Raw genomic sequence first — 12,462 nt, forward strand, 5'->3', positions numbered from 1 at the left:
ACTTGGGAGATGTTCCTCCTGGTGATTCTTCTCTGGCATTTCAAATCTTTTAGGTGGTCATCGTATTCAATGAAGGTTAGACAGTAATAAGACTAATAATGTAAATCAAGCAAACATGGCAAAGCAAAGACTGTTCGTCTTTCAGTCAATATTTGAAAATAATTTAAACAAAGTGTCACTCTGAGTTTGTTAAGACACACTTAGGGAATAGGCTTTCATTTGGTGGTGCACCTTGTGTCCAGGCAGTGTGTGATGTCATGATAGTGTGTCCCATTCCGCATGTTTATACTACCTCAAGCCCTTACTGACTCACACACTGCACACGTGACATCATTTAGGTCCATGAGTGCTCGGTGACGGTGGAGATTGGAATTGTTTTTCCAGATACATCCCAGTTAGGGCCAGCCCTCCTGTGCTGTGATTGGCAATGCATGCTTCACGATCAGAAACAGGGTTTGAACCCAGGAGAGCATTGAGCATGTCCTGCATGATACTGAACAACAATGTGGAATTAATATTGCAGTCTAAACCATGATCTCTTCCTGAGCTTAACCAAGCAGCTTCTGTGCCTTACAGGGCCAATTACATTCTCTGTGATAGAAGCAGTCTTTATTTATACAGGGCCAAGTCACAACAAACGTTATCACAAGATGCTTTCCAAACAGAGCAGGTCTAGACTGTACTCTATGTTATATTATGAACAAAGACCCAACATCAAGACAGGATAAGATCCAGTCCCTTCTTACAGACAGGACTGTTGTCAGTGTCAAAGTACTCAGACTCCAGACCCGATTTTCATAACTCATGACTTGACTTGGAATCAAACACTTTTGACACTTGGACTTCGACTCAAGCAGCGACTACATTTTGTTGCATACCCGTTCACCTGCATCTGTGTTCACACACCGTCTTCTACAGCTTTGGTTCCTGCCAGGATGCCTGAAGAGGTTCCATTAATCGTGAGTTTTGCTTTCAAAGATTCTACATCAATGAAAGCAAGAGCAGAGCAACATGTTCAGCATGTAAAAGAACCATCAATAACTGTTACTGTTAGCAAGCTGCTAGCTAATGGTTTGGTCAGTTAACATTCTGATTCACAGTGAGTGGGCTGCAGGTTTTTTGAGTTAATTAGACGTTTGCAGTGATCTACCGGAGCAGAAACGATCAGTGTGCCTTCTTATAAAAATGGACAGTGCTTTAACTTAATCAATTGTTTCAGACTCCTGACACACCGGCAAGATTAGTCAGAATCTAATGGTAATGAATTAAATGTGTTCTCTACATACAGCCCATGCATGGTTGATTAAGATGAGATCAGACTGAGTCCTGTCTGTAAGATGGACCAAATCACAACAAACATTATCTCAAGACTCTTTACAAACAGAGCAGGTCTAGACTGTACTCTATGTTCTATTATTAACAAAGACCCAACATCAAGACAGGATAAGATCCAGTCCCATCTTACAGACAGAACTCAGTCTGATCTCATCTTAATCCACCATGAGCAGACCACTTAGCAGCACTTAGCAAGTTACAGTGGCAAGGACAAACTTCCTTTAACAGGCAGAAACCTCCAGCAGGACCAGACTCATGTTAGACAGACATCATCTGAGACTGTGTTGGAAAGAGGGATAGAGGAGATGAAGAAAGAGAGAGAGATGATAGTGGGGAGAAGGATAGCAGTAGTTGTAGCAGCTGGAGACTGGAACGTCCACAGCAGGAAGCCGGCAGAGAAACCTACGAGACAAGGGAGCTCAGGGACTCCAGAAAGGTCTGTGGTTAGTGACTTTAATGGGACAGGAAGAGTTAAAGTAAATGATGAGAGAGAGGATCCCAGTGTCCTAGTTCCCCTGTCAGTTTAAGCCCATAGTAGCATGAAGAGAGAGAGAGAGAGAGAGAGAGAGAGAGAGAGAGAGAGAGAGAGAGAGAGAGAGAGAGAGAGAGAGAGAGAGAGAGAGAGAGAGAGAGAGAGAGAGAGAGAGAGAGAAAGTTAAGTTTAAGATCATGGTTTAACCCAAAACAAGAAATCAACACGACTGCTAGTGCTCCTCTGAAATCCTGGGTAGGCTTTTTAGCCCTGGAGGCACTCTTTGAGAAATGAGGAGCACAGGAGGAGCAGCTTAGGCAGAGCTCTATTGGCACAGTATAACAAACACAAACTAGTTCCTATCCTTTTGCTTTAGTTTGATGTCAGAGTCACCTAAAATAAACCCCCAAACTAGACTTTTAAACAAATACTTCACAAAAAGTAAAGTTACAGAGGAGGACATTTTTTTAAAAACACTATCATATATCTAACCGAGAGAATCTGTGCTTTTTTGTCGATCCTGCAATAAGTCAACCAGTCCATGCCATTATACTCATCCCACTCCATCCTCTCCATGAGGCTTATGCTTTCTATAAATACCTCGTCTGTCTGCACGCACCACTTGAAAGCCCCACAAAACCAGTGTGTTGTTTTCACTACCTGCCCATCACTTGTCTCTGAGCACACACACACACACACTATTGTTTTCAATCTCTCGCAAAGCTAATCAATCACATTCAGGTTGACTGCAGGTTGGATATTGTTACTGCACTGTTCTTACACAATTAGTTACATATCTCACATGTACGTGACACGCAGGGCGTCGTGCCACAGAGTCATTATGTGACTGTGTAAACTGATACTGCCACCAACTCAGGTTTCTGTAAGTATTCATGGTTTGTTTGCAGAGTCAACAGACCGGTGATGAGAGTTTGACCCTCATCCAAGAGGCGGACTGTAATAAACAAAACTTTCCGGGAAGGGACACACCAGAGATTTGCTATAAACACTGAAGAAAACAGAGGCTGCTTCTGATGACGTCAGAGGAGGGAACAAATTTGCACCAACTAAATGCAAATGTCACTTTAGTAATAGAGGGAGCTTTGTTTGGTCAACATAAATGAGATTACTAGAGACATAACTATCATAGAAAGTGATATGGAAAACCTTTAGATCAGGTGATAACACTTTTTCAAAAACAGACGTTTTTTTGCATGTGTCTCTGTCAGTAAAAGTAAATGGTATTTAAGATTCAAAACAGTGCACGGGCTGTGGTGAGCAGGTGGTCCACAGGGGATTTGCGAGTGTGAAGTAGATTAGACACTTTGCATGTTAGCTGCCATGAATGTATGATTTTATGTTTGATTATGTTAGCTTTATAAATGAAGAAAATATAACATTTTTAACATTTCAATTGCTAGGGAGTTAGTTTAAGAATATATACGACCAGTCAAAAGTTTGGGAACACCTTCTCATTCAAGGGTTTGTATTTATTCTAATTATTTTAAACACTGTAGATTAATACTAAAGGCATCAAAACTATGAAAGAACATATATGGAATTATTTAATTAACAAAAAAGTGTTAAACAAAGCAGAATATGTTTTATATTTTAGATTCTGTAAAGTAGCCCCCTTTTTCCTTCATGACAGCTTTCCACACTCTTGGTATTCTCTCAGTCTGCATCATGAAGTAGTCTCCTGGAATGGTTTCTAATTAACATGAGCCTTGTCAAGAGTTCATTTGTAGAATGACTTGCCTTCTTAATGTGTTTGAGACCATCAGTGGTGTTGTTCAGAGGTAGGGTTAGTACACAATGGATAGCCCTATTTGACTACTGTTGTAATCCAGATTATGGCAAAACTACATTATTTCATAGTTTTGATGTCTTCAGTATTAATCTACAATGTTGAAAATAATTACAATAAATACGAAACATTGAATGAGAAGGTGTGTCCAAACTTTTGACTGGTAGTGTACTTGTATAATGCATTACTTTTTATGCTAGTACAAAATACTATCAACAAGGTCCACGCTCTCTCTTCATGACTGTTAGAGTGATTCTGGTGAAATGTGACTAATGGAAATGTGTTTAAAGCTATTATTGGTTAATATTAGCATGCTAATGTTTTAAAGTAACACATTTAACATGGTAAGTTAGAAGAAAAATATTTAGCTAACACTTGTAGAGACATTTTTTTGAAGAACAACCTGCACACTGAAGCTCAAAACTACTATGCTTATAAGCTGTTTAAAAATGGACTACACAGGGCGCTGGTGGCCTACCGGTCTGAGCACACCCCTTATACAGAGGCTGCAGAAAGGTCGCAGGTTTGATTTCCGGTCTCAACCATTTGCTACATGTCTTCCGCCACTCTTTACTCCCCACATTTCCTGACTCTCCAGCTGTCCTATCAATAAAGGAGAAAATGCCCCCCAAAAAACACAACTTTAAAAAAATGAATGACACACCAGCTTCCCAGAAGTGAAGCCAAAATGGTGGCTGGCTGCAATATAGGTCATAAAAGCTAGCCCCTTCTATTACGACAGAATACAGAAACTTGTAACTATACATAAACTCACCGTCTTCTTCTGCGTGTGATTCTGTGTTACATGTTGTCCACTAACACCTTGGATCTAAAAAAAACTCCAAAAGTAGCAAGGACATTTTTTTAGAGTTTGTTTAGAGTACCCCATCTTCTCCTCCGACATAATTGTAATACAGTCACAGCCACAAACTGTGGTAAAGGCTAAAGTCTTCTCCTTCTTCTGCATCTGCTTCCGTCATCCCCAAGCGGCAACCTCCGGTCTTAAAATATGAAGCCCATGTGGAAGTGCTAAAAACTGCAGTTCATCGAGCGTCCACTTGAGGCTGGCTGCAGAAACACTAGAAACCACATACACACCCATTCAAAAAAGACGATCTTTACAGCAATAATAAACATGTATGCAGCCTGGTTCAAAAAACAATTTAGGTCCGAATAGCTGATTTCTGTATCGGCACACACTGTTCAGGGTTTGTTTTTTTTATAACTCTGTATCTTTGAAGATATTAAACTTATGAGTTTTGCCCAAATAAGGACATGGCTGACTTGATTGACAGGCGGGCAACCTGTAGCTGTTAGCTGTTAGTAAAAAGGCTAAAGGCCCGCCTCTTTACCTCACGCTAGCTTGGACAGAGTTAGGTTGTGTTCAGCATTTCCAATATGGCACTCGCAGACGATTGGCTTCAAAACAGCGCTTCAGGAACAGATGGGTGATGTCATGGATACTGCTTCCATTTTTTATAGTCTTTGGTCATCCCTATATTTTATGGTGTGTGACAACCAGCGTAAAGAACCACTAGCGCCCCCTTATATGGAGCAATTAGTTACAAGGTATTACCATATGTTTATTTATCGCACAATATCAATATTTAATTTTTAAAAGTGATGGTTCTCATCAATATCAGTTTCTTCTGGCTGTAGACTCTTGAGGGATTGTTGACGTTTCACCAGGAAGTTAAATGTGTCCTTTGGTTTGCTCCACAATGACATCACCTGTGCAGCATGTCAACGCCAGCATTTTGGCTTCATTATTTCAGAGTGGGAGGAGATGACATGTTGTCCATAATGAATACAGTCAATGACACAGCTTTATAAAGCTGTTGGCATGGACTACTTCATCAGTTAAGTTGTAGCTCTCTCTCTGTAAGATCTCCTCCAAGTCTGTAACAGAGACTTTGGTATTTTAATGTAATATGCACATCTAATGGAATCTTATTATCATTCTTCTCCTAATCCCAGGCAGAGATAAGAAAGAAAGAAGTTTTTCTTAAAGTCTCCTGCGGCTTTTAATCCGACAGCCGCCACCCCTCACCTCTCATCTGTCTTCAATCAGACAGCAGTCACCACCGTATAAATACCCACTTATCATCTCAGTATTTATCCTCTCCTGATACAGGACTGAGATGACACAGACAATGGTGGACGCCCATTTCTCTGAGTCCCCCTCCAGGCATGTCTCGACTCATGAGCTGCATTTAACTTTTATTACCCAGGGAGATAGACGGGCTGCTCCCCGCCCTTATTTGGTGGTTCGGTGTGTGTATACGGAGGGCTGTGGTTGTAAAGTGAAGGCAGCGTGGCTCAGTCTGAGTGGAGCCAGGTAACTGAGGAGCCCTGACACCAATTTGAAAAGCTGCTCGACGAGATTCTGTGACTCATGGGCACTTTGTTATTGTTATTGTTTGATGGCTTATTCTTGTCATGATATGGTAACTTGTGGCTGCTCAGATTTAGTAAAGGGAGTAAAAAGAGATTAAAGAAACCAAAACAAATGTTGGCAAGCGTCTCTGGGCTGCGTGCAGAGAGGATTATTTTATTGACCTCCGGCTGCAAGAGAGGTTTAACAAGAAAATCAGTTCAGACATTTATTGTATTTGATACGGACGAGTATCGGGACCAGGAGGGAGTAAAAAATAAGTGAGGAAATTCAATTTCCAGACTAATGATGCCGGTTGTTCAACAGTGACGTCACACTTCCCCATAAAACTGTTTCCAGGTCAAAGCCACTATTGGAAATTGAATTTTCAGTGTGCTGTAGTGAGTCTAAAAAGACATTCATTAGTACTTTGTTGACAGATATCCACGTGATGGGAAGGAGAAGAAGAGATGGCTGAATTTAATTGTTTCAGTAATATTGTAAATTCACTGTCAACTAAATGTCTACTAGGAAGGTATCATGACGTTATGGGTTAATCTGTAAATCTGATGTGTCACACTGATTTGTCACATTTGACATGGTAAACAATTAAAGTAATCTAGATAATTCAACATAATGTTACATATAGTGTCACCACGATACAATGCTGTCGTGTAAATGATCACAGATCACACAGTCTGCACTCAAAATAATAAAACATTGGATGAACTTAATTGCATTATGCCACTAAAATTCCATCTAAACAAAAAAAGTTAAATCAGACTATCTTGATTGTGTTATTTGAACACTGTGTAGATTAGTGTGTGAAACGTCATGTGAATATCTCAATTCAATTTACTTGCCTTTCACTGAATTAAAATGTTTGTCCTTAGTTAGTCTAGTCAAATTCAATTAAGTTAAGTGAACATGTGCCAGACAGTTTAGTACAACAACATTCAGCCTTGTTGGATGAACTAGTACCAGTTTAGTCTGTTTTATTAATGTCAGTGTTGTTGAATTAACTAATATGTTTTTTAATAGTTTTACTAATATCAATCTTATTGTTCCAATTAGAGTTGTTTCATTGATAGTACTAGTTAGCATTCATTTAAATCAAATTACCAAAGTTCCACAGACCTACATAATAAATGACAACACAAAAACAATTTTAACATTTTATTCTAAGTCCAATGAAACAGACTTTGGAACAACAATATGTTACATTAAAAACACATTTTCAGCTGCTTTCACATGATCACCACTGAGCGCTGCGCTCAAAGTTCAAATTATTTCAGCTTTGACCCCGTTTCCGCTGACCTTTCGAAGCGCAACCAAGCAACAAGCAGCAGAGTGATTAAAGTAAAACTCAACATACGTCACAATTTTGCCCGGAAACATAATGCGTTGAGCAAAGAGCAAAATGCTTGTCAGCAGCCTTACAAAAGAAGGTGCCTGACTATAACTAGCATGAGTGCAACAACTGAGTTGTATTTATTCAAATTTCTCTCCAAAAATGAATAAAAGATTACATTTTAACACATATTGATGTTATCATTCACCTTCGCCCAATACTCATTTTTACTACTTGAACGCATAATAATGTAACTCAATGCAACCTCTGTTAATGTTAGCAGTTAGCTCCATTTTAAAGCCAAGCAGGACTGCTAAAAAACTGCTGTTTTTTGAACACTTTTAAACAGTGAATTATTAGAGTTAAAACCAAAGAAAATCTGCACGTGCATTGCAGCAAAATAAATCAGAAGTAGTGAAAGATTACTGTAATATTTCTCACAATCTTTTTGCTATGTTTTGATAAAAACAAAAAATATTTGTAAATAAAATTGTCCTGGTGCACATTCAAAATGTTTTAACAAAGAAGCATGTAGAATGAACTTGCCACTAAAATAATCTGCATTAAATCAAGATATGTGCATTCCTTCTGTCTTTTTACGACTTTCTCAGCCTTGAATCACTCCAGAAGCTTGTTTTTCAGAAATTGTACCTTTGAGGACAACCTCTGGCCATCTAGCTTCAGCAGAATCTTCTGCAGGACCTCAAACGTGCACTTGAGCTCTGGTGGGTAGCTCAGGTTCAAACAGTATATGAGTCCAAATAAGAGCGCACAAGCCATTGCAATGCTCCCCAAGCCATGGAGGACCTCCACACCTTCAACCAGTACACCAACATCCTCTGGGTCATCTCCAGGTTCAGCACCCTCCTTCTCAATGACGTAGACTCCCATCACTGTTTGCTCCATGGTAGTTTTGGCCTCGTTGTCTGTGGCCTATGAAGTAAAATATAACAATAGTTTACAATTGACAGTATAATATGAAGAAATAAAGTGTCTCTCTCTCTCTCTCTGAAAATATTCCAATATCAAACTGCACAGCTCCCACACAAATGATTTGTGTATTTGATTTTTTTTTTTTTATCTGGTATAAATGTGTCAATATTAAAATAAAATAACCACAGATTCTCTGTTGCTTACAGTTTTAAAGGTTCATTCCGCCCAAACACTACTTTCTGTCTAATGATTTATAGTTTTAAAGGTTCATTCCACCCAAGTACTATTTTCCCTTTAAGCAAATAAATATGTTTATGTGACTGTATTTCAAAAGTAACTCACCAAGTACTCCTTCACAAGTTTCTCGTGGTCTTCGTTCAAGTAGATGCACAAGGACTTGAGGATGCATGCTCGTCTTGTATGTATCGTGTCATCCTGAAACAAACAACAACAAAAAAACATTCTGACTATTCCGTTTGACAAAAGATAGTCTTGAATGCAAGTTTGATTAATCCTAAGTGTTGAGTATAGTTATTGTGTGGCAGACAATACTTTAGTCTCAGGAACCCAAAATGCAAGTACTCAACATCTGTTCGAAATCTCAACAAAATCTGACACAATATGACACACAAACATTTTAATACCAACCTTTGAGATGGCCACCATGATCTGTCTTATTTTTCTTCCAGCCACCCCACCTTTTTTTTGAAAGATCGCCATCAAGCGTGGCGAGTACTGGTCCAGCTCAGCAAAGAATGTAGATATTAGAGGTACAGTTGAGATGCGCAGGAACTCCTTATCAATCTGGAAAAATGTAACAATGCACTTGTTACTCAGCTTATTAGAACATCACAACAATATACACAGGTAGGACAAAAATTAATTACTAGCCGTTTGATCACTGCATTAGCAATAACAGTGTGGAGAAAAGTTCTACTAAATATCACCATAACCATATCTTTGTATTGAGTCAACACTTCTATATTTGATTTGTCGTTATCTTCCTGTTCTTGTATGTGTGCACACTCTAGGGGCATACAAAAAACGTCAGCACATATGGGACACGCACCTCTTTCCCACTGAACAGAGCTGGCCATCTGCTTTTGAAGTCTGCAACCAAGGGCTGTCCTTGAAGAACCTCTTGCCTTCGGTATGAGAAAGTCGTGTCCATTTTCTCAGTCACTATATGGTCATTGTTTCTCTTTGTAATCTCTGAAAGCAGGGAAATTCTCTCCTTTTCCAGACTCTCATCAGTTTCTCCTTTTGGATGCGGTGGACAATAATTGACTTCTGCCCTTCTGGGCTTTTTCACATTCATTGCTGGAACACATCTGTCTTTGGGCTTGTTCTTCAGAGAATTTATTGTCACCTCAGCACATCCGAGGCCTCTTAGAGTTGTCCGGAAGTTGGCCATTTTATACTTAAGGCTAATCTTCCACCCATAACAGCCATTAAAGGATCCCTGCTCCCACAGGCAAGGATGCTTTTTCACAAGGGCTTCTGCAACATCATTTAGATCAAGGTCAGTTGGGTAGGCTTTGAATTTAATAATTTCTTCTGACAGTCTTTGCAAAATGGCAGACTTCAGTTTTGGTGAGGGGCTCAAGCGGATTCCACTGGCATTGTACTCAGCATTGGCCTTTTCAAGTTGCAGTTCAGCATCATAGCTGAAAGAAGGGACTGGGAAAACACTTGGCCAAACCCACTGCCTTGAAGATGAGGACGAATCTGAAGAAACAGGCTCTGTCTCATCTGTGTCAACCGAGGAGACTGATGAGGAATATGTTAGGCCCTGGGCTGCTTGACCTATCACTGCATCATCTTCAGTAAAACTTTGCAAAAAGATCACCTTAATGGTTGCTTTGTCAACTACTTCGGAGATCACGGACAGGTTGATGAACTCATTTCCAAAATCAGCATCCTGATTCTGAAGCCGAAAATCTTGTTGCAATCCAAAACTCGTCTTTATTGTCTGGCACAATTCCTCTATGGAGTCTGGTATCCCTGCTGGCAGAATAAGCTTCCTCGCATCATTTTCACCAAGGATGATTCTCAGTCTTATGGGCTGCGTCATTGTCCAGACCTTAATAAAAGAAAAAGAACACTAGTTGAATATTTCACAACAAAAAAAACTCAGGAGCACTTAAGAAGCACATACTAATTTATAATTAGACAAGTATATATCAGGGATGTCACAAAATTTAGTAGTTGATACCAATATCAGTGAAATTCAACAATACTTGATACCCAATTCAATACCTTGGTAAACATCAAAACAATAAACACTTTGGATACTTTGTTAATGTAACTTAACATGAATTGAAAATCTAACAGCCACTTTATATTACTTTAAAAACATCTCCTTCAAATAACTGTATTTATTCAAATTTATCTCCAAAAATGAATAAAAGATTACATTTTAACACATCATGATGTTATCATTTACCTTCGCCCAATACTAATTTTTACTGCTTGAACTCATAATAATGTAACTCAATGCAACCTCTGTTAATCTTAGCTGTAAGCTCCATTTTAAAGCCAAGCAGGACTGCTACCACTGGCTGCTAACAGCTAATGGCATCAACTTGGTACCGAAGTATCGGTTCTCGTGACATCCCCGTGTGTGTGTGTGTGTGTGCGTACTTTGTTTTTAAGAATATCAGCACTAAAGAGAATCTAGTGTAATTTCTAGTATATAATAAACTAGAAATTACAGTAGATTCTATTTAGTGCTGAGATTTATGAATTTTAATCAAACTTAAAATATATATTTTAAATGTTTTAAATCATTCAATTAAATTATCAAGCAAAATTTTGAACATTCTCTGGTCCTAGCTTCTCAAATTGTATGATCTCCTGTCTTTTAATTATTGTCTTGCATTTTGTAATTTCATGAATTAAAAAATAATAAATACATTGACAAAAAATGATCATAAATTGCAGCCCAGCTACGAAGCATAATTTTACGACTTGTGCATCGACAATTTACATATATGCACGAATAATGTTGGCCTCTTCCATAATGATGATGTAGTTTATAATGTTTAAGTAACTTGTACCTACTACTCTCTCTAGCGACACATTGACTGCACTGCCACATACACGTCACTGAAAAAAAAAGAAGAATAAATGCATTAGCCAACGATAAAAGCTATTAGCCATGTATAGTAAAAACACACCGCATTTGAGCAAAACCATTAAACCTCAGCTGTGTAATTAGGTCTATATATGGTAACAGATAAACAATATAACAAAAAATATAAACTCACCATAAATTGTCTAGGGCCACACACAAATATGAGAGAATGGGGACACTGCTTCTTGAGATGTATTTCTGGTAAAGAGAAAAAAAAGGAAAAAAGTTACAATGGATGTAATATTTCTATTGTTAATAAAAAAAACATCCCCCAGGTTTAGTAACAGCTGCCAAAGTATATTTTGCCACCCATTTTTTAATTTTATCCGTTTGAAAGAATGACGCCATCCGTAATAGATTAACTACCATACAGGGCTGTTTGCAGCGCACTGATACTCTCTCTCTTTTTTCCCTCTCTCACAAACACACAGCGATGTGTCTGTGTAAAGACCCTTATTTCTGTGCACTGTCTGAAGTTAAAGTTAACACCGCTCACTTTACGTTTTTAATTTATATGTAGAGTCTGTCGTCTTGTAGCTTGGTGTTTATAAACACACAGCATTCAATGTCGGACCCTCCTCTCCGGTTTAACTGAGGGAGAGAGACATGGTCGAGCGAGGTAACGTTACAGAGTGACTGGAGGGTTAGTCGCGCTAGACAGGACAAATTAAACTGAGGAATAAAACTTTCTTTTCTGATTGTTTTACGTTACTTACTTTGTTAAGCACAAATAAACACACACACACACACACACACACACACACACACACACACACACACACACATACATCTCCACGCAGCCCTGCGGAAGGTGCCGTTTAGCGGGTTTTGTGTTGCTTCATCCTGGCTGCAGGTGCGCGAGTGCTTCAGGTGTGCTGACAGGCTGGAGAGAGGGTTGCACACCCTGCATGCTGTTATATAAATACAAAAATAAACCCTCACAGCTGTTATCAACAGGACGACGGGCGCTTTTTAAACATAAGAGTCGGCCCCATACAGCAGAGTAAAATCACGGAGGTCTGCCGGAATTTCCCTCACTCACCGTGTCTCTCTC

At 39.0% G+C, this 12,462-nt stretch overlaps 1 protein-coding gene and 1 long non-coding RNA gene across 2 annotated transcripts; both read right to left on the bottom strand.

Annotated features, from left to right (window-relative positions):
* Window positions 1–7,151: 7,151 nt before the first annotated feature.
* Window positions 7,152–10,144, bottom strand: LOC117823746. Its single transcript, XM_034698984.1, has 4 exons — window positions 9,342–10,144; window positions 8,921–9,076; window positions 8,615–8,707; window positions 7,152–8,272 (listed from the first exon to the last, which is right to left on the bottom strand). The coding sequence occupies exons 1-4, from the start codon at window positions 9,684–9,686 to the stop codon at window positions 7,958–7,960; spliced, it is 909 nt and encodes a 302-aa protein (XP_034554875.1). The 5' UTR covers window positions 9,687–10,144; the 3' UTR covers window positions 7,152–7,957.
* A 27-nt stretch (window positions 10,145–10,171) lies between these two features.
* Window positions 10,172–11,802, bottom strand: LOC117823761. Its single transcript, XR_004633488.1, has 3 exons — window positions 11,542–11,802; window positions 11,332–11,380; window positions 10,172–10,355 (listed from the first exon to the last, which is right to left on the bottom strand). It is a non-coding gene; the product is annotated as an uncharacterized LOC117823761 (long non-coding RNA).
* Window positions 11,803–12,462: the final 660 nt, after the last annotated feature.

Source organism: Notolabrus celidotus, chromosome 13 (genome assembly GCF_009762535.1).
Source record: "Notolabrus celidotus isolate fNotCel1 chromosome 13, fNotCel1.pri, whole genome shotgun sequence".
Taxonomy (NCBI): Eukaryota; Metazoa; Chordata; class Actinopteri; order Labriformes; family Labridae; genus Notolabrus; species Notolabrus celidotus.

Bases quoted from the DNA above. Each gene is read 5' to 3' on its own strand.
- LOC117823746 (XM_034698984.1), bottom strand. From the start codon at position 9,686: ATGGCCAACTTCCGGACAACTCTAAGAGGCCTCGGATGTGCTGAGGTG. The intron at 9,077-9,341 runs GTGCGTGTCCCA...ACATTTTTCCAG, and splicing joins CTCTGTTCAGTGGGAAAGAG to ATTGATAAGGAGTTCCTGCG. The intron at 8,708-8,920 runs GTTGGTATTAAA...TGTTTGTTTCAG, and splicing joins TCATGGTGGCCATCTCAAAG to GATGACACGATACATACAAG.